This window comes from Melospiza melodia, chromosome 4, assembly GCF_035770615.1.
Source record: "Melospiza melodia melodia isolate bMelMel2 chromosome 4, bMelMel2.pri, whole genome shotgun sequence".
NCBI lineage: Eukaryota > Metazoa > Chordata > Aves > Passeriformes > Passerellidae > Melospiza > Melospiza melodia.
In genome coordinates, this window is record NC_086197.1 from 12,108,842 (window position 1) to 12,132,674 (window position 23,833).

Consider the following 23,833-nt stretch of genomic DNA (forward strand, 5'->3'; position numbering starts at 1 on the left):
GGCGAAGGACAATGACAATGACCTGCTGTAGCTTCCAATGAGCTGGAGGTGCAGCCATGCCCTCCCTCCAGCCCTCATCTTTGCTTTTGGGCTGGAGAGAAGCCATGCCCACCACGGCCCTAGTGCAGGGCTTAACTACCAAGGACTGGGACCCTGGCTCCATCCTGAGCAAAGCTCTGGATTTCCCCTGTGCAGTTATTGCAGTCTGCCAAGGGTTGGAAGATGAAAAAGGGCAGTAGGGACTGAACTGGAGGAAATGAAATCTCTTAGAAGAACAGGAGTTTCTCAGATCTTGGGCTGTGTTTTTGTTGTGTGGGTTATGGGTATTCCGCAGTGGCTGTGTGGTTTGTGCTGGAACCTGGGGACTTCCCTGAGATTTTGCGTCCCTGTCGTGTGGCAAGAGGGGTTTGCTCAGGCGCTTTCCCCATCTTGAGGAGAAGTGAGCCTGGCACAGGTAGAAATGAGAGACATGAGCCAAGTGACTTAGGTGCACAGTAAATGAGGGCTGGGAAAGAGACAGTCAGCAGTCATGAGGGCATATAGAACACATCAGGTGTTCCTTCAGGCCTTTACTTTATCAAGTTGCATGTGTTACATATGGTGACCTCTTACTAATTAGCTAAATTGTGTTTGAATGGGGTAAGAGGAGAGTAATGTTCATCAAAGGAGAAGATAAAATAATAACTTATTTCAAAAATTAAAGATTAAAATTTAAGACTCGAGAGGCTGAGAAGATGTGCATATGCTGCTATCCAGTTCCCTGTGCATATGTTGCAGGCATAAGCTTGAGGTATTAAAGTGAAAGACTTTACTCCTGAACCTGCCAAGGGAAGAGAAGAAATGCACCTAACAGTGCATGGATGGACACTGCAGAGGTTATTTTGCTATGTATTGTTTTTTAAACCCACAATAAGCCCTTGCCCCCTCAACTGCTTGTGGACCATGATCCTGGCTCTGGTTTGAATCCCTGACCCACAACTGCAAAGGAGGACGTGAATTTTCAGAGCAGTCTGTTCTGGTTTGTCAAGTCTGAGCTTGGAAAACTGTGTGGAACAAAAAGGGATTCCTGGGGAGAAATGCTTTCAATGTCTGTGCAAAGCTTGTTGTGGGCAATTCCATACTGTCTTGGTTTTGGTGACGCGCCAATACCATGCTGCTAAATGGCTTTTTGATTTTTTTTCTCCTGTTTTGCTTAGGTTTTTTCACAGGCTGTAGAATAATTTCCTGCCCAGCCTGCGTTCCAGCCAGGATGGGAGCTGTGGACTAGGATGGCTGGTTTGGACCAGAGGCGTGCTTATGCTCAATCGTTATTTGCCAGTGGCCACTTTTCCAAAACATGCTATATTGAGTGTGCAGCCTTTGTTGTACCACAGTGTAGAGAGTGATCTCTGGAGGAGGATGGGAGATTACAGGCCATCTGGTGCCTTTCTGGACATCATATTTCAACAGGACGTGAAATAAGCTTCTTTTTCTCATGGAGAAATAAACCCTCCCTCAAGCAGAAAAGCAACCTGTCACTTTCACTGTCTTGGTTTGGAAAGACAGGTGTCTGCTAAGGAAGGCAGGAGCCTCTCCTGAAATGGAAAATGTAAAACCCTCCCTCCAAATTGCTATTAATTTTAAATTAAGGACCTCTCAGGCAAAAATATGGGAGCAGGAATAACAGTTCTTTATTAGGGAAGAAAATAAGATACAATAAACAATGCAGTAAACCAAAACAGCACTGATAGAGTCAGAATACAACCTGACACTCTGTTGGTCAGAGTATTGGTAGCAGTCCAGTTGGGATTGTGGCTGCAGTCCACCTGCAGTGCCAGGTGTGGTTCTGCTGGAGCAGGGATCCAGTAGAAAGGTGGAGTTTTCCTCTAAAGGTCCAGTGGAAGAGGCAGCTGTTCTTCTGGGAAATCCAGTGGAGAAACTGTGCTGGTGTTCCAGAACCTCAAGATTATATCCAGGTAGGAATGCTTGGCTCCTCCCTCTGGGTGGAGCATCTCACAATGGGATGCTGTAGTCCTCATCAGTCATTCAGTGACAATCAACAGCCTGTTATCAGCAGATGTCTGCCCTGAGAGAGGATTGTTTGTGGAAGAGATAAGGAAAGCTGCCCACTTAGCAGAAGACAACTGCCGTATAGATGGCAAACAGAACACATCTTGCCTTGCAATCTGGGACATTCACATGTCCTGGAGAAGGGCCATCTCTGTGACATGAGCTTCCTCCCCACCTCCTAGCTTTGAAGTGAGAGTGACCTGAGAGCTGGAACCAGGGTTTCTTAATCAAGCTCTCCAGAAGCAGAGATCTTTATGCTGGAATGCTTCAAGCAGCATGCACGTGGGTCCAGGAGCTGCTGAAGAGAAATCCCATCAGTGGCAGGGCACAGCAGTGTAAGTCAGTAACCCTGGATTAGCTGGGATGGTGGGAGGCAGCCTGGCAATGGGAACTGGCTGGTGCTGGGGCTCAGAACGGTGGGAAAATCATGCCCAGCCAGTGTTAGTTTTTTTGTGCAGTGCTTTTGGATGAGTATTAATTCCCCAGACAGGCAAGGTGACTGTGGCTCTCCTTGGCACTGGTGATGCATACATCAGTCAAGGAACAGGGAGATGGCAGGGTTCTCTCTTCATGTTCCAGGTGATCCTGTCTCATGTGTGTCTGTCTCCCATCACCAACACTGGGCTCTCCCACCCCAAAAATGCTTTTGCAGGGCTCAGCTTTACACCTGCTTTGCACCTTAGCTAAAGCATAAATTTCCAGCCAGTAAAACAGAGGGTCAGGAGCAGCCTCCAGTTGTCCCATCCCATAAACCTTGTCCAGGAGCCCAAGCATGGGAGTCTGTCTCCACATAGGAAAGCAGTGTGGTCAAACACAGTTTTTTTCAGAACCTCTGGGTGGAGGATAGTTGAACACTTTCAGAGCATATTCATTTTACAGTTTAGGCTGAGATAATAACAGGAATTAATTTTTTTCTTTTCATAAATTACTTGTTATAATCAGATTTCAAAAAGTTATTTGGTGCCTAATTTATTTTTTTTTTTTTAGTATGACAACCACTCCAGACTCTTGCAGTACAAGACAGGCATTTCCCTTGCATTTGGGAGTTTTTGAGCTGTCTCACTTTCTCGTTTCTATGGTAAAGGGAGGCAGCAGCAAAACCTTTGCTGTTTGGCCTTGGGGCACCTGTGAGGCTTCATGTGAAGAGGAGAAAGAGGACTGATGCCTTTTGGAAAGTTGGAGGTTCAGAACATCTTAGATCAGTGTCTCCATGTGGGGATGGGTGTGTTTTAGGGCATTTGGGGGAGAGTTGTGCTTTGGTAGGTTTTGCCTTAATGACATCACTACAGTGACATTGTGACAGGGGCTGGTGGGTAAATGTGTTGCTGTCAGAATTTTGAGTTTGTGAGGCTCTGGACTTATACTGTAAGTAGAGGTAATTTTTAATCTTGGCAAAACTTAAAAAAAAATTTTCCCTCTCTGGAAGGAAGGGAAGGGTGTTTTAGTGACCGTGGGCAGAGGTGTCAGCAGCACCTCTGGTTGTTCTGGCCAGAGTCCCTTGGGCAGGTTGACGTAGGACACATCGAGCGATGGCAAAGCAATTTCCCATCGTCCAATCCTATCAATAAATGCAATTTCCCTGGAGGGTGGGGCTGTTTGAAACTCGATTGCTGCGGGCTGGGGCTGCTTCTGGGGGTGTGCATCACATGGCCAAGCAGCAGCAAGGCTGCAGGCTGGAGATATTTCCCCTCCCAGTGGAGGCTCTGTCCCTTCTGATGTGGTAATAAATGAGGTTGTCACTGTGTGGCCTGCACAGAGGAGCCAGGCCTTTGCTCTTCCTTATCCCCAAGTCCTGCGTGCTTATCATGATGGAGCACCTGTGGTGGGCAGTGGTTATACTGCCTCTGTCAGTAACCCTCATTTGCATCTCATACCCAAATCCATCCTCTTCTTCCTCTGCTTCTGTCACATTTTTCCCACACTCCTGTGCTTTTGAGGTCAGACACAGCCATGCAATAAGGCTTCTTCCTGTAGGAAGGCATTGCCATAAGGTTTGGGAAGTGGCATAATCTCTATCAGTATAACTGTGCTTGTGCTGATTTAATGCATCTACTTCAGAGCTTTCATTAGCATAAACCTCTTAATAAAGAGGGAAAAAAATTGTAAGAGCTGCACCAATGATGTAACTAGACACATTGAGTAGACACATTTACTTTAAAATTAGCTTGGTTTCCCAGAGTATTTGATTTCAGTTAAATCTTCCAAAGTATGTGAGGACACTTCTATTTATGTTCCATTTATACTAATTTTAATTTATATTAAGTCCATCAGGATCAAGTTTGTGCCAAGTTGGATGCAGTGTTACTGCTCACACTGGTTTTGATGGATTAGAAGCAATAGAGCTAAATCTTACCAGTCCCTTGTGAGTCCCTTGCAGTTTCACTGACAAAAAGATGATCAGATTTTTTTAAACTACATTTATCAAAACAGCCTGCAGGCACAGGCACATTTTCATCAATGTGACTGTGTCCACTTATTATCCAAATGGTCTTAAAGCTGGAATAATCATGCTTCAAAGTGGGCTGCTGTGGTTTAATTTAGCCCAATTTGTTTTGATTTAGGTGGGCAGCACTGGATGGGTAGACAAGACCTAAGAGTGGGTAGGTACTGCTATTACTCAAGTCCTGCCAGGAATCTTCCATGCAGAAATCCAATCTCTGGTGTCCATGATAGCCCTCATTTTCTGATTCCCAGGGCTTTGTGCTCCTTGTTGCTGTGCTGGGCATATCCCAGGGACATAGCACACCTGGGTCACTCAAACACCCCTTTGGCAGGGAAGATGGCTGGGAAGAAGGTTGAGGGGAGACTCTAGAAAATGCCATAGAGACATCTTTAAATGGATGGATTTTATTTTAGTGGCCTTTTCTTTCTCTTCTACCTAATATCCCTCTCCTCCCATAAGACATCTCAGGACTTGTCAGATTGATCATCTTCATTTTGTGCTTGGGAACCTTGGTCCATCAGGTCTTACTTGCTGACTGAAAGCTCAGTGCTGATAAATCTTTAGCACAGGAAGTTTTTTTCCCAGGTATTTCTCAGCCACATGAGTTATGGCAAGGTGCACGGGACAAACAACACAAAAACACTGAGCTTAACAGAACTTGGCTGGTTCACACCTGACAAAATCTTATTGCCAGAATATCCAGTGACTTTATCTCACTAGTTGTCCCTGTCTCCAGAGTATTCCAGGGGAAAGAAAATGAATAGGCACACACTGAACTAATGTGCTCCAACCCAATCTATTTTTCATTGACAGGTCACTTTTAATCTCCTCCAGTGATGGAAATTCCTTTTCTTTTCTTGTATTTATTTTCAGTTTTGTTCTTGCCATATTTCTTTTACATTTTTATTCCTTCACCATGTTCTGTTTTGTTTGTGCTGTTGACAGCAGGAGAGATTTAAAAATGCCCAGACTTTGAAGCAAGTCATCTACAGATGAAATTGTTCATAAGGGCTCCTAGCAGCAGCAGGGACAAGTGGCATAAATGCAGATTTAATACCAGTGGCTGAAGGTAATTGTAAATAAAAGTACTCTCTGTGAAAAGTATTGCACAGGTTTCCAGATGAATAATATTTCAAAGAAGCTGTGTGCCCTGGAAACATGGCTGGATAGCTATACATATGTGGAGCAGGACCTTTCCCTGTGCCATAGGACTAGCTCATCCCAGCTTGCCCAGGAATGCCCAAGATGAGGAATAGCAGAGATTCTGTCAGTTTTCCTGGGGACAAGGGGTCAGTGAGGATGGAAGGTGATTATGTTACCAGATATTAACAGTCCAGCCTCTGGTGACAAAGAAACTCTGGACACCACAAGGGGAGTCTTCAACAGGGTTGGGAGTCATATAAAGTACCTGGGAGTGGAAGCTGGGAGGATTGAGCACAGGAATTGTCCTGCCTTGCCTACCCTGGCCTCACACCTTTTCCCTGTCTATTCCCTTGGGTGTTACGAGTCAGACCTGAGCTCTGGGCCTGCTCAGGGAGGAAGGAGGCCAGCCAGCCTGGCCCCCACTGCAGGCTGGCAGGATTGCTCAGGTTGCTGAGGGGGAAACCATGCCTTAGACTGGGCTTAAAAAAGCAATGCCTGCCAGCTCTGCTCTGCTGGCCAGCTTTGCTTCCCTTTGGAGGTGGTGGACTTTGTGGGCTTAGTCACCAGAGCCAGGCTCATATCTCATAACAGCTCTTTTCAGTGAGTGCAGCCCTATTCCTCTGCAAATTATCCCTGAGTGATTATACTTCTGCTTATTTTGCAATGATTGTGTTAATGATTTTTGCAAATGAATTTTAAACCAAGAGATGTCTAGCCTGATTATTTGGCTGCTTTCACCACTGTCATCACATCCAATAGCTGTTATTTAGAAAACACTCTTTGCGCTTGTGTTTACTCACACAGATTATATGCTGGGGTTGGGCTCTTTTGCTGGATATTTCCCAAGCCACCAAAAGCTTTGGAGGTGGCAGCCCGAGTGCTTTGAATGCAAATACTGAAGCCAGTGAGTATTTGTCTGAGTATCTGCCAAGCTCTCATTTTCACGGAACACACTGGTGAATCAAAATTTAGTCTCATGAACATTTATGGAAAACAACCAAGAGAGCAGCTCCAAATCCCATCCTTTCAAATGAATTCTGCTTCTCTTCTAAGGCATGTTCCCAAATCCATTTGGGCATACCAGTCTATGCCTAGTTCTTGCCAAGTATGAAATATCCATGTACTATCTTCTTTTCTTGGTCCAACTTCCCTTTTTTTCTGGAAAAGCAGGGGTTGCTCAGACTGGTGCTGAGAGACAATATTTCTCTCCAGCACCTTTTATACTCACAGTCTGCTTCTGCCTATAACTCACACAACAAATATGATGCAGAAAACACTTGTGGCTTTCAAATTCAGTTTTTACTCCTGCAGGAGAAAAAGTCACTTTCTGGCCAGTTTTCCTTCCAGACTAGAAGTGCATGAGGTGGGGAGGTGGTTTGCTGTGCTTCCTGTGAAAGGAATCTGCCTGTGGTAGAAACTGGAGTTTCCAGTGGACCCACTGCAGTTCTCAGGTGTTCCTCAGCCAGGACTCTGTGGAGAGCTGTGAAAACACATATAACAGGCTGGTTCCCTCAGGCCTGAGATCTCCACCTGCCCTGCAAGCAAATTGCTACTGTCTCTCTCTATCTTTTTATTGTAGGAGGTGTCACATCAGCAGTTGGTCTTGAGGAGAGATTGAAGACTGAGAGAGAACAGTGATGGATGGACTCATGCCGCACTCAGGAAAGGGTGAGCTGTGATATCTTGATAGCTGAACCTTCACTCTTTCTGACAAAAGGGGGCAGGAGCTTTGCTGCTGGCTCCACTCTGAAGCTACCTGCAGGTACCTGCTTTAATTTGGCTGGTTTGGCTGAGGCAAATCTCAATCTCCCAGTAACATGGCATTGCATTCAAAAAGCCCCCACTCCTGAGCTCTGTGGCAACTGCAAAGCAAGCTGGGCACACAAGGGAGAGCTGAGCCTCCTGCATGGTCCAGCACATCCAGGGCTGTGCCTGCAAACTTCCCAGGAAACAAGGAAACATGTCTCTGCCAGCTCTGCCTCCACCATGAGTTGTTTCATAGAATCATAGAATGGTTTGAGCTGAAAAGGACCTTAAAGGTCTTCTAGTTCCAACCTCACCACCACAGAAAAAGCTCTCCAAGACAATGTTCACCAGGAAAGGATTTGATCTTGTCCCTGTGGGACTGAGCTGGCAGCAATTCCAGCAATGTTCCCAGCAATGGCATGGTGGGCAATAATGATTTCCCTGTTCTGCACTACATGCTCCCTGTGCTTGCAGGTCTGGCCAGTGCAAGCTGTGCTCAATTGCAGAAATACACAATGGGTTTCCTAGGGAGCAAAGGCAGCACGTGTTCACTGGCTGATTTTTTATCCCAGCTAAGAACCTGAAAATTGTACTGCTAAATAAGAGGTACTCAAGCTCCCAGAGTAGAGGGGGAGACACAGACTCCCTGCAGAGGAGAGGGATGAGAGTGCTCTGTCAGACCCATAGCTTTCTTCCAGAAGGGATTGCCACTCACTGCATTTGCTTCAGGTCAGAGAGGATGCCTTTTTTCAGGATGCCTCCAGTGTGTGTGCTGGAGTGCTGCTCAGCTCTCAAAGCCCCCTGGGTTTACCCAGTAAAAATAATTTTCTTTCTCCAATTTCCCTCTTGCCAGCCTTCCTAGCACCACTGTCTTTCCCCTTTAAGGGCCAAAAAAGCCTGATGGGGGTCTTACTGCCTCCTCCATGCTCCTCCAGTGACCACTTAGTCTGAAATGTGAACTTTAAACATAGTCTGTTGGCAGAATAATGGCACAGATGTAGGTGGCAGCACGAGCAGCAACCTCAACAAAGCTCTAAGGCAGCAGGTTTTCCTTCCCATCCCTATGGGACAAAGGCTCTGGCCCATGGGCTGTGTCAGGATTAGCTGTGATGGGTTATTGCCTGATCCAAGGGAGCAGGGGTGACCTTTAAAGAAGGAGAGTTTTGATAGCAAGGAATAAAAACCGTGGTATTACCTTGGTACCCTCAGCACTGAAAACCACTAAATGAACTTTTGTCATTTTAAGCATCCCTACCTCTGTTTTAACACAAAGGAGCTGGTGAAGTGCTAAGGTGTCATCTCTGGGGAGAATTATGTTTTAGCTCACTTGGGCTCCTTCCCCTGCCTCTCTGTCAATGCTGCCTCTATCAAGGAGATGCTCACAGCACCAGCAGCTCCCCCATACTGCTTTTGAGAGCAACTTCTCCTACTCTCAGTGGAAATTATCTTGGGCCCCAGAAAGGAAAAGAAAAGAAAGGTTCCACACAAGCTGTTTTTGAGCCAATGACAAGATTTACACACTAAGCAACCAGTTATTCACATGTGGCTCCTTTCCTTGGTTGATGGTAGGTACCTGCCACTTCAAATGAGAAGTATCCATTTTCCTGCAGCTGACCCCTCCATCCCAAAAGCCTGACCCACAGCCAGTAATGCATTTGATCCTTGTAGGAGCTGCTGCAGCAATATGGGCTCAACCAACCCCTTGCAACCAACTTGCTGGATGGCTCCCCCTTCTTTGGCATCAGGCCCTTTTGCTTTGTCCTCCCTCCTGCCCATGACCTTGGAGCCTCTCCTCTCCCAGTGGCTGTGATTTTCCAGTGGCTGTGGGACCCCCCCTCCCCTGGCTGTGATTTTCCAGTGGCTGTGGGACCCCCCCCTCCCCACAGCCTCAACATGCAGGGTGTTGATTTGAGTGGACGTGAGCGCAAAGCTCATTAAGGACTCATCAATAGTGCAATGAGAAGCAGTGTGGGGTGAGGCAGGGGGACAAGGGCCCTGTGGCAGGAGGGGCTCACAGCTCCCCTAGCCTGTGGGAGCAGCTCTGGATGTGCATCCCTGGGCTGGTGGCTCTGTGAGCAGCTCTGCGTGCCCCAGGGACCCGGCTGGCACCGTCAGGCAGGTGAGTGCACTGGGACTGCAGGGTCTGGGCTTGGGTGTGAGCACTGGGGGCAGAGAAGGGAATGTCAAAGCAGGGGTGGCACAGAGCCACCTGCCTGCACTAGCATCCCTGGGGAAGAGAGGGGCAGGTGCTGGGCTCTCCTCCATCCATACTGGGTTGGATGTGGGGCTGAGCGGTGCAGCACCCTGAGGACAAGGCAGGATGCAGGATTGTTCCAAAAGGTGATGGAGGGCTGAGAAAATGAGGACAGCCCTGTCTGGTACTCAGTTGGAGTAGTGTAAGGTAGAGCAGGTATTGCCCAGCTTTACTTACAGCTGCACCACCACAATGCCTAAATTTCTTGTCAGTTGCCATTGCAATGTCCCCTTGGTCAAGAAAGACACCAGCAACTTTCCCATCTGTCACTCCCATGCAGAGCTAACTGGACTCCCATTGATGTTAACAGGCAGGTGCAGCACCCAGCCTCCAAAACCTGTTCACTGAGCAAAACCCTGGGCTGAAGAAGTTGTTCCTGCTGCAGTAGAGAGGTGGGGCATGAACCATCAGAGATGGTTCACCCCCAGTGGGGGTGGCAGGGAAGGACCTGCAGGTGCTGCTCCCTGCCCTGCTGCATGAGCAAGCCCCTGCTTCCATCCAGGGAGCTGGCACTACCAGGCAGAGCAAGAGGGGAGGTGACTGTCTCACAGCATGACCTGAAAATGGTACTGAGGTCCCAAAGATTTTCCAGCTCACAGTGCCTGTGGACTGGGAAAAATGTAGTGAGTGCAAATGATTGCTCAGTAAAGATGCTGTATCAGCACTTATGGTGATACCTTGGGCAGGCTTCTCTGGGGAGGGTCTCCAGTAGGTAGAACTCCAGGAATGGGTTAGGTGAGACACACATAGGAGGCATGGGCTCAGCTGCCTCTCCCTGGGGCTGGGATAGCCCTCCCCAGCTTTAAATGTTTCAGCCCCAACATGACTCACACTGTTCTAGGTTCTTTGTGACCCTTCACAAAGGTCCTACAAGCTCTGATGGTCTGTAGCATTCGAACTCAGCTTCTTTGCGTGTATAGCTGCTGGGATGTTTCTGGGGTCTGTGTCTGTGCCCTTCCTTCCTATCTATCTGCAAGAGACTCTGACTCTGGAGGAGGTAGCTCACTCCTTCAGTGAAGCCCTCCCCATCTCTGTCTCCACAGCACTGGAGACCTGGACAAGCTCACCCATCCCTTTCTCCCTTCCTCCTACCCTCTCCCTTCTCCCTATCTCCCATCAGCGCTTCTTGGAGCTGCAGTCTGGATTCCAGTCTCCTCAGTTTGCTGGTGACCTTGCTGTGATTCTGCCAGCACCTGGTAGAGACCTCCAGCACATTTAATTTTGGTTCTCTCCCCTCCAAGAGAAGCTCTGCAACAGATTGGGATTTTGTTGTGTGAAAACAAAAATCAGGTTGAAGACATGGAATGCAGCTGGAAATGCATTTTCTTATGAAGAAACTTAATAGGCACAAGGATCAAGGAACTGATGTCCTTATACTGCAGGTGAACACCCCATGACACTCTGAATCCTGTTTGCTGGGGATAGAGCAAATGGGAGCTGTGTCTGGCCCCTGTGGAGGTGCTCATGTGGTAAAGGTTGGTGCTGGTGCTGGAGGGCCAGGGTCTGCATCCTGGTGTGGACTGGCTGTGTGGGATGTGACTTGAATCTTCAGCCAAGGCAACAGGGACAACTACCTTTCCTTCCTCTGCTTTATCTCCTGGTCACAAGTCCTGGTGGAAGAGCTGCTCCTTCTCCACTGTGCTAAGCTCAAGAAGTGAGGATAGGAGAAGGTCTGAATGTTAAATTGGTAGAGATAATGCCCAGCTAGTTGCAGGTTGATCCTGGACAGCAGGGGATGGTGCTCTGGGTGGTGAGCATGTTTTCCAGGAAACCTCAGCCAAGAGGCTACCAATGCTCTTGCAAGGTTCCTGCTGAGGCAGCTGGCTCTGCTGTTCTCTATTTTCCACCCCCCAAAAATGTATGTGATCAAAGGGAGCCCTGTGGCAGCCTGAGGGCTCTGGAGCACGATTATCTCTCTGGTTTCATGAGAAGAACAAAGAGTTTGGCATCTGAGAATCTGAGAACACAGATTTTCTCTTCAGCTTGGCCATGCTGCAGCAGGAAAACAATGTTATGGTCTCCATGGTGAGGCTCTAGTCTTTTTGGAGCTGTAAATGTGTGCCAGAGTGGTGACAGGCACATTCACAGGTGCCATGTTCTGAATGAGGCGCTTGGTAGCTGCTGTGACCCTGCCCAGAAGGAGCAGGGGGGAGGTCTGGGATTTTCTCATTCTTTTCCTATCTACCTTCCTCTTTGTGCTTTCATCTGAATGCAGCAGCAGAGATTTGTTGAGGCAGTGCAGGGTTTTCACCTGCTGGTTTTACTCCAAGGGCAGCAGGTGCTGGTCAGTGTGGAGCAGGCTGAACTCATCTGTGCCCTGTGCATAGGTCATTTCCCAACCCGAGCTTCCCAGCCCCAGGGACAGCCAGTGCTTTGCTCTTCTGCCACACAAGGTGAGAAGAGATTGCTCCCTGGCTGATCAGAGCAGAGCCTGGATCATTCTCATGCTTGTTTCTACTCTTTCCAGCACAATTCTTTTCCTTATTCAATTTTATTTTTTATTAAATTGTGGCAACGAAGTCCAAGGTGACTTTCTCAAGTGCATGTCATTACTTTTCTTTACAACACTGATTTTGCCCAATCTGCTTAGTTCAATGACTTCATTTAAAAAAAGGAGCAAGAACTAAATAAAACCCAAACAAAACCCCCCAAACAACGAACAAACAAAACCCCCCAAAACCAAACCAACCAAACAAAATAGAAATGAAAAAAAAACCCCAAACCATTCCAAGACAAATACAGCAAATAACCACTGACATCACTTGCAACTTCTCTGGAGCTGCATCAAATCCAGCTTTATGTGCATGAAATTATGATTTCTTCCTCCTCATGCACCACACAGCCATGGCTTTTGCACAGCACTGGTGAGTCCTTGTAAGACAGGGCACTTTACCCCTGGGAACATCAAAGTCTCACCCAGGATGTTGATTCAGATCTGGACTTAAGCTAAAATCTTGGTTCAGAGGCAGAGTTTTGGTGAGGCAGTGGCCAGTGAGCAGTAACTCCGGCTGCAGTGACTGAGCTGTGACAGGGCAGCCTCTCTGGAGAAAAGAGAGAAGGGGCCAGTGGGGATGCCTGTCCCCATCCTGGTGGCAGTGCCTGGACACCACTCTGGGCTGTCACAAACAGGCACAGGAGGTATAAACCAAGTGAGAAATTCCATCTGAAACTGCCCTCTCTGTTCTAGGCACTTCTGCCCCACTGATGTTCTCATTGAAGGCACTGGGAAGGTTTTTTCCTTTAGCCTCCCTGGAGTGGGACTATTCCTTACCAAGGAACAGAGCAGGTCACCCCATCACCCTTATTCTGGAGAAGCACCAACCTGCATCTCTTCTCTCCCTCCATTCCCTGCTTCTTGAGGAACTTCTTTGAGAGCTGTGCTCTTTTTTCATGCACAGGTGAAACTCACCAGTGAACTCAAAAAGTAGCTGGGGCTGGGATCAGACAGATGGGTCTTTGCAGAATGAAGCTGGGCTAAAAAATGTCCATGTTGCTTCAGGCAGGGCAAAAGAGTAATGCAGCAAAACCTACCAACATTGTGAAACTGGCATCCTAGCGTGACAGGTTGCATTATACAAGAAAAGAAAAACACTTTTAAATTTAATCAACAGATTTAAAATAAGCAGATATAGGCCTTTAATATTTTTAATGCTGTACTTTCACTGAGGAGGATGGAGGCAGGGATGCATTCCAATCTGGAAATGTGAAGTGTGCTCAGGCACTGCCTTGAGGGAGTGGGATGTGGCCTGGCCTTGATCCTTGAATGCTGCTGTGGTGGCTCAGACTGGGTCAGGACAGTCTGCTAGGGCCAAAAAAGAGTGCTGCCATCTCTCTGCTTCCTGGGGAAGCTTCTCAGGGACCAGGATGGGTTTTAAGTGAGAGCATTAGAATGGTCCAGAGGCTGCATCATTTACATTTTCCGAAAGAAGCATGGACCCCTGCTTTCTTTAGGGACAATATTTAGGATGTTTAGGTGATGCAGAAGTGGTGAGTGAGGCACAGCCTGTGGCCAGGAGCATTGACCCTGCCTTCTCCCATGGGGTGAGGAGCCACAGAAAATTCAAGTGGACATCTGGAGACAGTTGTTGCACTAGTTGGTCCCGTTCCTCCTGCATGTATAACACAAAATGAAGGTGCTCCTTGGCAAAGCGATTGCATGGAAAGATGCAACCAGATCCCAGCAGCTCCAAAAAGTTTTCAGGGCTCTGAGGTACTGCCATAGCCCTCCTGGAATCATGGCTGGGGGCTGAAAGATGTGTCCTTGCCTCGTGAAAGTCCCATTTATCTAATGATTTATGAGACTTGGCTCATGCCCCTTCTTCTCATCTGGATGAACTTGTGGTGTTGTGCCAGCCTCCCCTGCCACATTATTAAGAGTGATGTGAGCTGCTGGTGGAAGAAGCACATTGCACAACAGCTGCAGGTCAGACCCAGATATCATCAACCCAAATCTTATGCAAGAGGATGGAAAAGGGCGTGGATTTGCAAGCCACAAAGCAGCTCCATCATCTGGAGAGGCAATTTATTTTTTCTCAAATCTTCTGTGAGTGCTGACTTCTCCAACCAAGCAATCACCTGTCTTCATGGGAAAGGACGTGAAATGTTGGGTGACTGCAGTGGCACCTCTTGGGCAGCATGCAGAGAGAGCTGTGAAGCATGAGCCTGACCCAGCTGGACAGGACAGTGATGCTCCAGCCCTGAGTGGGCTCCATGTGGGGCCAGCACTCTGCCAGAATCCCCAGGCTCCCACAGGGAGCTTTTCCCCAGACCCTCCAGTTCTTATGGATGCAGGAAGCTCCAGCATATGCTGCTGCTGCTGCTGTGGTGAGCAGAAAACCAGCCCAGATTCTGCTGTGCCCTGATGGGCTGGTCACAGCTCTGAACAAGACACACCAGCCTTGGGGCTACTTGGCTGTCATTAAAATGCTGTGGATGGAAGAAAAAGTCTAATTGACTAAACAACAGCCTGCACTGTGTAATTAAACTAATTGTGGCTCTACCTGCATGGGTCAGAAGTAATTTGTGTGGCTGTTAAATCACTGACAAATAAGAGGTGGAGAGGTGTGTGAAAGTATTTCTTACATGTGTTTCCATAGGTCATTTTGCTCATTTTGCTGTTTCATTTCAGGCAATTTTATGCCCTTGAAATTTTTGGTTTCTGTCAAATTTGAGGAGATTGTTAATATTTGATGTTGAAGCAGGGGAAAGTAAAAAGGTCACTGTTGTTAGTAACAGTGTTTCAGGAGGCAGAGTTTCAAGTGGCAGCAATACTTTCTCAGTGCTATTTTCTTATTTGAAGTGAAATCCCTCAAAAAAAAAGGCAGTCTGTTTGCCAGAATGTGGATCAGCCTGGCTCTGCATCCACTGGGGACAAGGCAATTGTTTTTATTGACTTGGGTAGCAGAAGACCAGGCCTTCTATACAACTTGGTGAAACACAGGTCACTCCTTTACTGCCAGGAATTTATGGATTGCTTGGAAAGTTCTGGCTTCAGAACATGGTGCATTTGGAAGAAGTTGAATGAGAAACCTGCTGTAGTGTCATGTTGAAACTTTGACCTTGTTTTCAAGTCCTTGCAAAGCAGAGCCACCTCCATCTTGTAGCTCTGCTCTTATTGATTATAATTTTGAGTCCTTCAGGCATTTTGTTCTGCCCAAAGCACCGTGTGCTTTTCAGAACAAATAATCTGACATGACAGAGAGCTGCTGAACTGACTCTGCTCTCTCTCTGCTGTCAGCACAGGACAAAGCTTTGTGCTCCTCCTGCAGGAGACCCATGTGGATGAGTGGAGGGGCTGACATTTTGTCCCAGCAGGACTTGTTCAGCATGTGAGCAACACAGGAGCCAAACACTTGGCCTGGGGAGACTGATGCCTGTGTTTTTGCTGGTCAGGCTATGTGTCTGGGGAAGGACATGGCACAGCTGGGCTGTGGGACATGCAAAAGCCCTTCTGTCCTATCCTCCATCACTGCAGAGAGACAGGACAGTAGCTGGGATGGATCCTCAGTGGGATCCTCTTGCCTGTTTTTCTATTTCATGACTGTGAAGAAATCTCTATAAATCTAGCTTACTCTTTCTGAGCTGGAGATTAAGAATCTGACTTTTCAGGTAAGAAGAAATTGCCAGCGTGGTCTGCTGTTCCTTTATCATCTTACCCCAAATCTAGGAAATATGAGGTGTGACCCTCTAGCTGTATCACTCCAGAACTGTGGCAACAGAAACAGGGGAAAGAACACAGGGAGAGCAGGATATATAAATACTTTTTAAAGATAGCAGCTTACCTTCTGTTTTTTGTCTACAGAAAAAAAAAAGAAGTGAGTCTAAATGGCTCCTACTGAGTCAAATTTTTTATGTCTCCAGGCATAGCTTATTACCCTGACTTAGCCCAGCTTTGAGTTCTTCCCAAGGGTTTTGGTGCTATTTCTTCTATTTTGATTTATAAATTTTCTTGATTTTACTTTCCTCCTACATGTTCTGTATAATCTTTTTCTCCCTGCCTTAGTGAGGAGCCAGGAGCTGGTGTGACAGTGCTATCACAAGGTGTAGGACAGAAATGGGATCTGTCAACCAAAGCCTTTGCTCTGAGTGTCCTGCAATGGTTTTTTCTGGCATCTGCCTCATGGGCTATGTGAAATGGTCTCTTCTCCCCAGAAACCATTTCCATGCTGCCTCTTGCTGCTGGGCTTGCTGCAGCCATCCTGGGGCTGGAGGAGTGAGTTGAGGCTTGGTGTGGGCTCCATAGCTCAGGGAGCCTGGTTACAGACTTTGTCCCACAGCAAGGGGATTTCTGCCTTCTCCACTGTATTATCAGAAGGAATTACAGATATTCCCTGGTTCAGCCGTTCCCTTCACAGCTGAAAGACTTTTTCTGACCTCAGTGATGGATTCTGTGGGGGAACAAAATCCACCTGCTATAATCATGGGATGCCTGCTGTAGTAAACAGGAGTCATACTACTATTGAGCCTGGACTTAGGAGACCATCTCTGTCCAGTACACTTTAGGAATGCCAGTTAATGAGTCCCCCAAACATCCCATGGGCCAAATGGGTACTGTTTCTTCATGAGAATAGACTGCCAAGTCTAGAAAGAAGCTCAAGCAAGGTCAGCTTTAACTGCTAGAACATGACACCTCTTTATAGCATTGATTTGTTTCCTGATATACCCATTTTGTTTTTCTTTCTTTTTGTTTGTTTGTTTTCCAATGTTTGCATCTATTAATGTTTTTGTCAACAGACTTCTCTGGGAGATTGTAGCACTGATCACCCTCAGGACCCCTGGTGAGGATTAAATTTGTCTCTGTAAAATAGGGTGAGAAGTGGGTGAGAGCAAACCTCATGCCAGTCCTGCCTTCTGTGCTGGCTGAGGGGGGAGGACAAAACCAGGAAAAGTAGAGAGTGCTATTTCCTTGGAAGAGTCCCTCAACCTCCAACAACTTCCAGCTCAAGGTTTACTGCAGAATTGCAGTAGTAGATTCTGGTGGATTTTCCTTCCATTATTTATCCCCTTATTTTTCTTTTCTAAAGTCATATAAACTCTTGGCATCCAGCATGTCCTGCAGTGGGGAGTCTTGCTCTATAGCTACACATTTTCTGGACTACATTTTCACCTCTAGCTCTTTCTGAACCTACCACCTGCTGGTCATGGTTTAATCCCTTGCAGTTCTTGTATCAGAAATGGTGAATACTTGTATTCTATGACACTGATACATTTATAGGCCCCTGCCAGCTACCTCTTCCACAGAACAATGGATCCTGTTTCATTTATACTCTCTTCACATGGAAGTTACTCCACTCTTTCAAGCAGCCTTTTGGCTGTCTTCCATGCCTTTTTCTGACTTTGCAATAGCCTGTGTGACAGGAAGAGAGAACTGCACTTATTTTTCAAGACATGAGTGCAATATTGGGTTAGACACAGGTGTAGTAACATAGCCTGCTCTCTCTCTTTCCAAATTGTTATGGTGTGATGGTTATATACTTCTGAAGAATTAAAATCAATGCAAGTATTAACTAAATTTTTTAGTTGGACTCATGCAATTAATCATCAGGACTTTGAAGTCCTGACTTAATGGGATTTCAGTGGTTCACAGGCCGGCTCTAGTCACAGTCAGCACAAGCTGGGTACACCTGGGGATTACAGAACCAACATGGTGCACAGAGAGGGGCTGAGCCAGCAGTGATTGCCTTGCCAGATGCTGCAGGTGCACAGCTGTGAACATGGCTGTGTTGCTGCTGCGGTGAGGGGTAAATGCATGGGATTTCCAAGGGGAGCACATCCATAGCAGTGCTTGGCTGGCTGGGCCACACAAACTCTCAGGTGGCTCTGTGACTGCTGCACTCAGTTTTGGACCCCAGGCCTGGGAGCTCTGGCACCTCCATCGTGCCCTCCTCCACTGTCACTCAGACAGGACAGGTATATTTCTCTGATGTGTGGTGGGTCACTCACAACCTGTGGTTTTGCTGCATGCCTACTGGTCCCAAAGCTCTTCCTGCAGAGCACTGGGAGGAGAAGCAGGTAAGATGAGAGTTTAGGGATTTGTTCTGTGATGGTAACAACCAAGTCTGACACACCACATTGACACAGGACACCTTCCTTCTCTCCTTTCTCACCAGGAGCTTTGCCCAGTGCTTCCCATCCTGTCTTCTCGTGGCCAGGGCAGAAACTGCCTTTCCTGCTCTTCCAGCCCCTCAGCAAGAGTGGATTCACCTCTGAGACACCATGGGCAAGATGGACAACACCTCTGTGGAGCTGAGCTCTCCCTCTGAGGTGAAGCAGGCAGCCCTGGAGGAGCCAGAGCCCATCAGCTCTGAGGTCGTGAGCACCAAGAAGAAGAAGAAGAAGGAGATCCCAGACAGAGGTTCCTGGAAGGGGAAATTTGACTTCTTGCTGTCCTGTGTGGGCTATGCTATCGGTCTGGGCAACGTCTGGCGCTTCCCTTATCTCTGTGGCAAAAATGGAGGAGGTGAGAGAAATGCACAATGAGCAGCCTTGTACCTGAGCAGGTTTTGGCTTGGTGTGGGTCTGGGCAAATGGGTGGTTCTCCAGCTGAGAGCTCTCCCACATGGTGGGAGTTATTAAGTTGTCCAGAGACAAGTTTCCATGATCTGTGGGCTTTACTAGCAAGTGCAGGCTGGGAAGAAGCAGTCCAAAGAAATATAACAAGCAGTTTGAGTTCTGTCATGCTTGTGAAGTTCAAATTTACTACAAAAAACCCCAAAACCAGGCATGTGGGACCTCATTTACTTACAGGGAGGGCTGTGCACAAATAGGCACCCAGTTGGATTCTGGGCACCTCCAGAGAAACCAGTTTGCATCTGTTAAAGGTTGGGTTCTCCTCAGTCTAGGGTATTCTCAAGGAAATTCTCCCTGCTCAGCTACAGAATTTCTGCACATCTTGGACCAACTCAGAAAACACACTTCTGTGCCTCAGCTCCCCTCTCAAATGGTGCTCTTTCTTCTGCCTTGTCAGGAGATGCTTTTGTGGAGGGGAGTACAGGCAGGTGTCAGTAGAGCAGAGGCTCTTTCTTCTCACTCCATGCTGAGCTCTCCCATTGCTTGTGCCTGTTACTAAAACAGCCTTCCTTCTCCCCTTTGAAGAGCTGCTCACTTCCTTGAACCATTTTACAGACTTCCCACACAAGTCCAAACCCATTTTCCTCACCTTTAAATCTGTATATATCATTTTAGTTTTCCCTGCTAATCTTCCCACATTGCTCTTTGCTTCCCTCTTAGCTCCTCCTGGCCTGGAGTCCCCATCCCAAGTGCCACACTCATTCGTGCTGCTCTGAGGGTCTCTTCTCATGTTGCTTCTCCATGTCTTAATTTTCCTTTTACCTTTGGCTCTCATAACTTCTCATATCACCAGCCCATTTCTGCTGTTGCAGGCAGCAGGATGTTGCAGGATGTTCTTTTTCTCCAACCCTGGAAAAGAGGAGAAGGGTCTTGTTCCCTGAAGCAATGTGCATTTACTTCGTGGCATTTAAGGCTATCTAGGCCCTTTCTCTGAATCATGGAGTGAATCCTAGCAGGAGATCAGAAAGTTAGCAATTTGGACAAGAAGATTTCTAACTGATTATGCTGTTTTCATGGAATTGTAGAATCACAGGATGATCAGGGTTGGAAAGGACCTAAAAGATCAGCCAGTTCCAAACCCACTGCCAAGGGCAGGGACACCTTCCACTAGGTTGCTCAAAGCCACATCCAACCTGGCCATGAACACTTTCAGGGATGGGGCATCCACAGCTTCTTTGGGTTTTGTGGAGAGGTGGAAATGTGCAGGTGAAGCTGACTGAGGTTTGTGGGAACATCCAGGCCTGCCCAGGGGAGGTTTTGTGGGAACATCCAGGCCTGTGCCACCAGTGCAGGTCTGTCATCTTTGTGTGGCCACACTCTGTCTGCTAGCTCTCCTCCCAGAACATTTCCCCGTGGCTGGGTCCAGCACTGGTTGCTAGCCCTGTGCTTGCTGTGTCATCCCAAGTCTCTTACAGCTCTGTGCTGCCTGTGACTGTCGCCTCACACATAAAGGTGGAGATGACAGTGATGTAATTAGATGAGGGGTGTAGTGAAGCTAAACTCCTACATATAAAGTCAGAGGGTGCTGTGGAGGTGCGGAGCGCTATTTTTAGCACTAGCACTGGGCTCTCTCTGCCCTGACAGCCGCGGGCACGCAGAGGGAGCAGCCAGCTGTGAGCAGACAGATGCAATGCAGGAATTGGTTCCTGCTCCCAGCACCCTGCCGCTCCGTGCCGTTCATGGCAACCTGGATGGCTCCTTCCCATGCCCTGCCGCTCCGTGCCGTTCATGGCAGCCTGGACGGCTCCTTCCCATGCCCTGCCGCTCCGTGCCGTTCATGGCAGCCTGGATGGCTCCTTCCCCGGGCCCTGCCGCTCCGTGCCGTTCATGGCAGCCTGGATGGCTCCTTCCCATGCCCTGCCGCTCCGTGCCGTTCATGGCAGCCTGGACGGCTCCTTCCCATGCCCTGCCGCTCCGTGCCGTTCATGGCAGCCTGGATGGCTCCTTCCCATGCCCTGCCGCTCCCGCAGCCGGCAGCACCAAGGAGGGAGCGCTGCCTGAGCCGGAGCTGACGCACGGGAGCATCACCGGGACTCGGCTCCTTCGCAAGCGGGCGGGCACGGCCTCGGCTCAGCCTCCGCGGAGCGCCGCAGACCGTGGGTGGAACGCTAATTTTAGCGTCCCGCATGTGCCCTGCTCAGAGCGCGGCCGTGTGGGCTGCTTCCATTACGCACAGGCAAATTGAACTGAATGGAAATATTGTCGTCTCACTTACCGCTGTCGCATTGCATCGGCTCACGGCTGGCTTGCTCGGCGCGGGGAGCCCCGGGCACGGCAGCACAGCGCTCGGCCCGGCCGCTGCGGGGAGCAGGCTTCACCCAAAGCGATGCCCGGGCTCCCTGCTGGCCCTGCACGCAGCTGGATGTGCCCAGCTGTGCCTCCAGGCCTCTACACCGATCTCTAACCCTCTACCGTCCCTTTGATCGCAACAGAATTGTACCAGACTCCAAATTCACTCTAAATGCAGCTCAGTACATGCTAAAAATTGCCTGTGAGATCCTAAGCTTGAATAACTTGAGAGAAAAACAATCCTTTAAATAAGCATCCTCCACTCGTCATTTGCACACTGAGACTCAAAACAACACAGTGTAACAGCTTGTAATGCTCAGTTTTTGATTCGTGGGCAGTGTTCCCTGTTTTAAGGATTAGTTGTTGTTCTCTGCTGTGCAGCATTAGGAGCAGGCAGATTTGGGGATGCACAGTGAGCATCCCCAAATCTGCACCAGGCACTATTGATCCTTCCTTGCCTCCAAGAGTCAGTGCTCTGAGCAGGACCAGCGTCATCACCTCTGACACCCATGGATCTGGAGACAAGCTGGCACTTTGACAAGGTCACATACAACCATATTTTGTACTGGTCTGCAAAATTTAGATAAAAATTCCAGAACTGATTTCTCATCTGGCTGTACAGGACCTGGGGATATTATCCATGCCTGCTTGGGGACCCGGCCCTCCAGACTGGCAGTGGCATTGCCAACAGCCCTCAGCTCAAGGAGGTGGTCTGGTTTGTAGATTTTCCACTATTCTTGAGAATCAAGTCAGGATAAAAGACTTGTGTCCAACAGTTTATTTGTTTGTTTTTGTTTTCTTTTTTTTCCCAAACAAACTAATAAGATCTTTCACCTACAAGCCTTCCTGACCTGCTGTAGATGAGAAGTGCAGGATCATCAGAGCTGCAGCCAAATTTCATTAATTGCTTGCACAGAAGCGAGGAGGAGACTTGCACTGCTGCTAAGCTCAGCCTCCAAACTGCACAGCAGCAGGGTGGCAGCAGCCCTGGAGCAGACCCTGGCTTCCCACAGGGCTCTCAGGGGCTGGACCTTGCAGGCTGTGGTGTCTGGTGAGCACACAGGGGAGAGAGGCTGCTGAGCAGGCACAGCAATGCCCAGAGCTGTTCTCTGCTGTGCACCAGGCTGCTGGTGAAGCCAAGAGCCTGTGCTTCCATGCCAGCTTGTGATTCAGGTTCATGGTCACTGAGCTGCTGGCACAGAGAGTGTTTTCTGCCCACCACCCACTGCCAGCTCCTCTTGCACGCTGCCTCCCATGGACTCTCATGCCGAGTGCTGGCACCTGCCTCTCCCAGCTGGGTTCAGCTCCCTGCTTGGCAGGCAGATGTCCCCAGCTGGGTGTCCCCTGAGCCAGCATCCCTGGCTGTGCCTGGCTGCTTCCCTGCCCTCAGAGAGCAGCTGCTGGAGCCTGGCTCTGCTGGGTGCAAGCTGGGCCACAGCTCTGCAGAGTGGTTTTGCTCACTGGCTCCGTGTTTGCTTCCCTACAATTATCTGGAGAGGAAGACTCAGACTGACAGCTCAGCCCTAAGGCTGGTGCAGGAATCAGTGCTGTCCTGAGCACAGCCAGCCACTTCTGGGCAAACTGAGTGTCCTCCCTCTGTCCCCTGTGAGCATCTTCTGCAAAGGTTTGTCCTCCTCAGAAATGATGGCCTATTCCATGAGAAAGATAAAACTGGGCTTTGTCCCACATCCTAGAAGTCAGGATGACCTGAACTTGTACAGCCTTCCAATCACCCAGCAAGGCTCTCCTATTCTAATTGCTCTTCTAAAAACTGGGTGCCAGTAATATCTCTAGTGAATGAGTGCTCTACCTCCTTTCTAGTGATGAGATAATTTCCATAGAGCCATGGGGAAGAATAATATTTTCACTAGGAATTTTAAGGTAAAACCTAAAACACAGGTAGGGTGGTATATAGCACTGTTACAAGAGCCAATGCAGTTTTGGTCACAGATTTTTTAAAAGACTGAAGCAGCTATAAACAAAGAAAGCATGGCCAGTGCCAGATATTCCAGTGCACTATTCCCTCAAGAAGAAGAAGAAGAAGAATTGAAAGCTTCTGCAGGTAAGACAGAAAGCATCAACAAGTTACCAATGTCAGTGTCCAAGCTTTTGGGGTTGTTGTCAGATTGGGTTTAGCATTGCCTGAGCAGCTAACCAAGTGAGCCTGGCATTGCACAGCTAGTGATGCCAGTGTATTTGTACACATGGTACACACATACCCACAGTGATAAGGGAAAGGAGCTGTGACCTCAGTGGGAGACTCACCAAACACATCAACTCCAGCTGCAAGCTGTCACCTCTGGGAGAGGCTGCTCCTTATCACATGGGTGCTGCAGAGCAAGGAACTGCAGCTGGAGGCATTTCCTTCTTGATCAAAGGGGGAACTGCCTGATAATATTGCTCCTTCTTTCAGGGGCCTTCCTCATCCCCTATTTCCTGACACTGGTGTTTGCTGGGATTCCTCTCTTCCTGCTGGAAACTGCTCTGGGCCAATATACCTCTATTGGTGGACTAGGAGTCTGGAGATTAGCACCCATGTTCAAAGGTACTGTGCTGAATGTTTGTGACAGAAATGGCACATCACTAGAGGCAAAACCCCGCTAATGGTTTGAAGGAAAATTAGCAAATTCCTGGGGGCTGGAATGGGGTGGCAGGTGGGGAGAGGGAGGTTTGTGGATTCCCCTCTGTCTTTATCAAATTGTGCTTGACCTCTGTCTGCAGTCACTAACATCACTGTGCTCTGTTCAAGCAGTCCTGTGTGATGACAAGGGACTTTATGGGACAAGGGACTGTGACAGAGGGACTCCGGTTGCAGAAGACCCTTTGTTTTCTCAACATAT

The 23,833-nt window shown here is 48.3% G+C and overlaps 1 protein-coding gene across 1 annotated transcript in view; it reads left to right on the plus strand.

Moving 5' to 3' along the window:
* Positions 1-12: 12 nt before the first annotated feature.
* LOC134417098 (sodium- and chloride-dependent GABA transporter 1-like) overlaps positions 13-23,833 on the plus strand; it is a 42,674-nt gene continuing 18,853 nt past the window's right edge. Inside the window, exons 1-4 of the mRNA XM_063153910.1 lie at positions 13-2,384; positions 7,215-7,303; positions 18,245-18,594; positions 23,407-23,538. Of these exons, the coding sequence (XP_063009980.1) occupies positions 18,351-18,594; positions 23,407-23,538 (376 nt within the window). The 5' untranslated portion in view covers positions 13-2,384; positions 7,215-7,303; positions 18,245-18,350. The remainder of the gene's footprint in view (positions 2,385-7,214; positions 7,304-18,244; positions 18,595-23,406; positions 23,539-23,833) is intronic.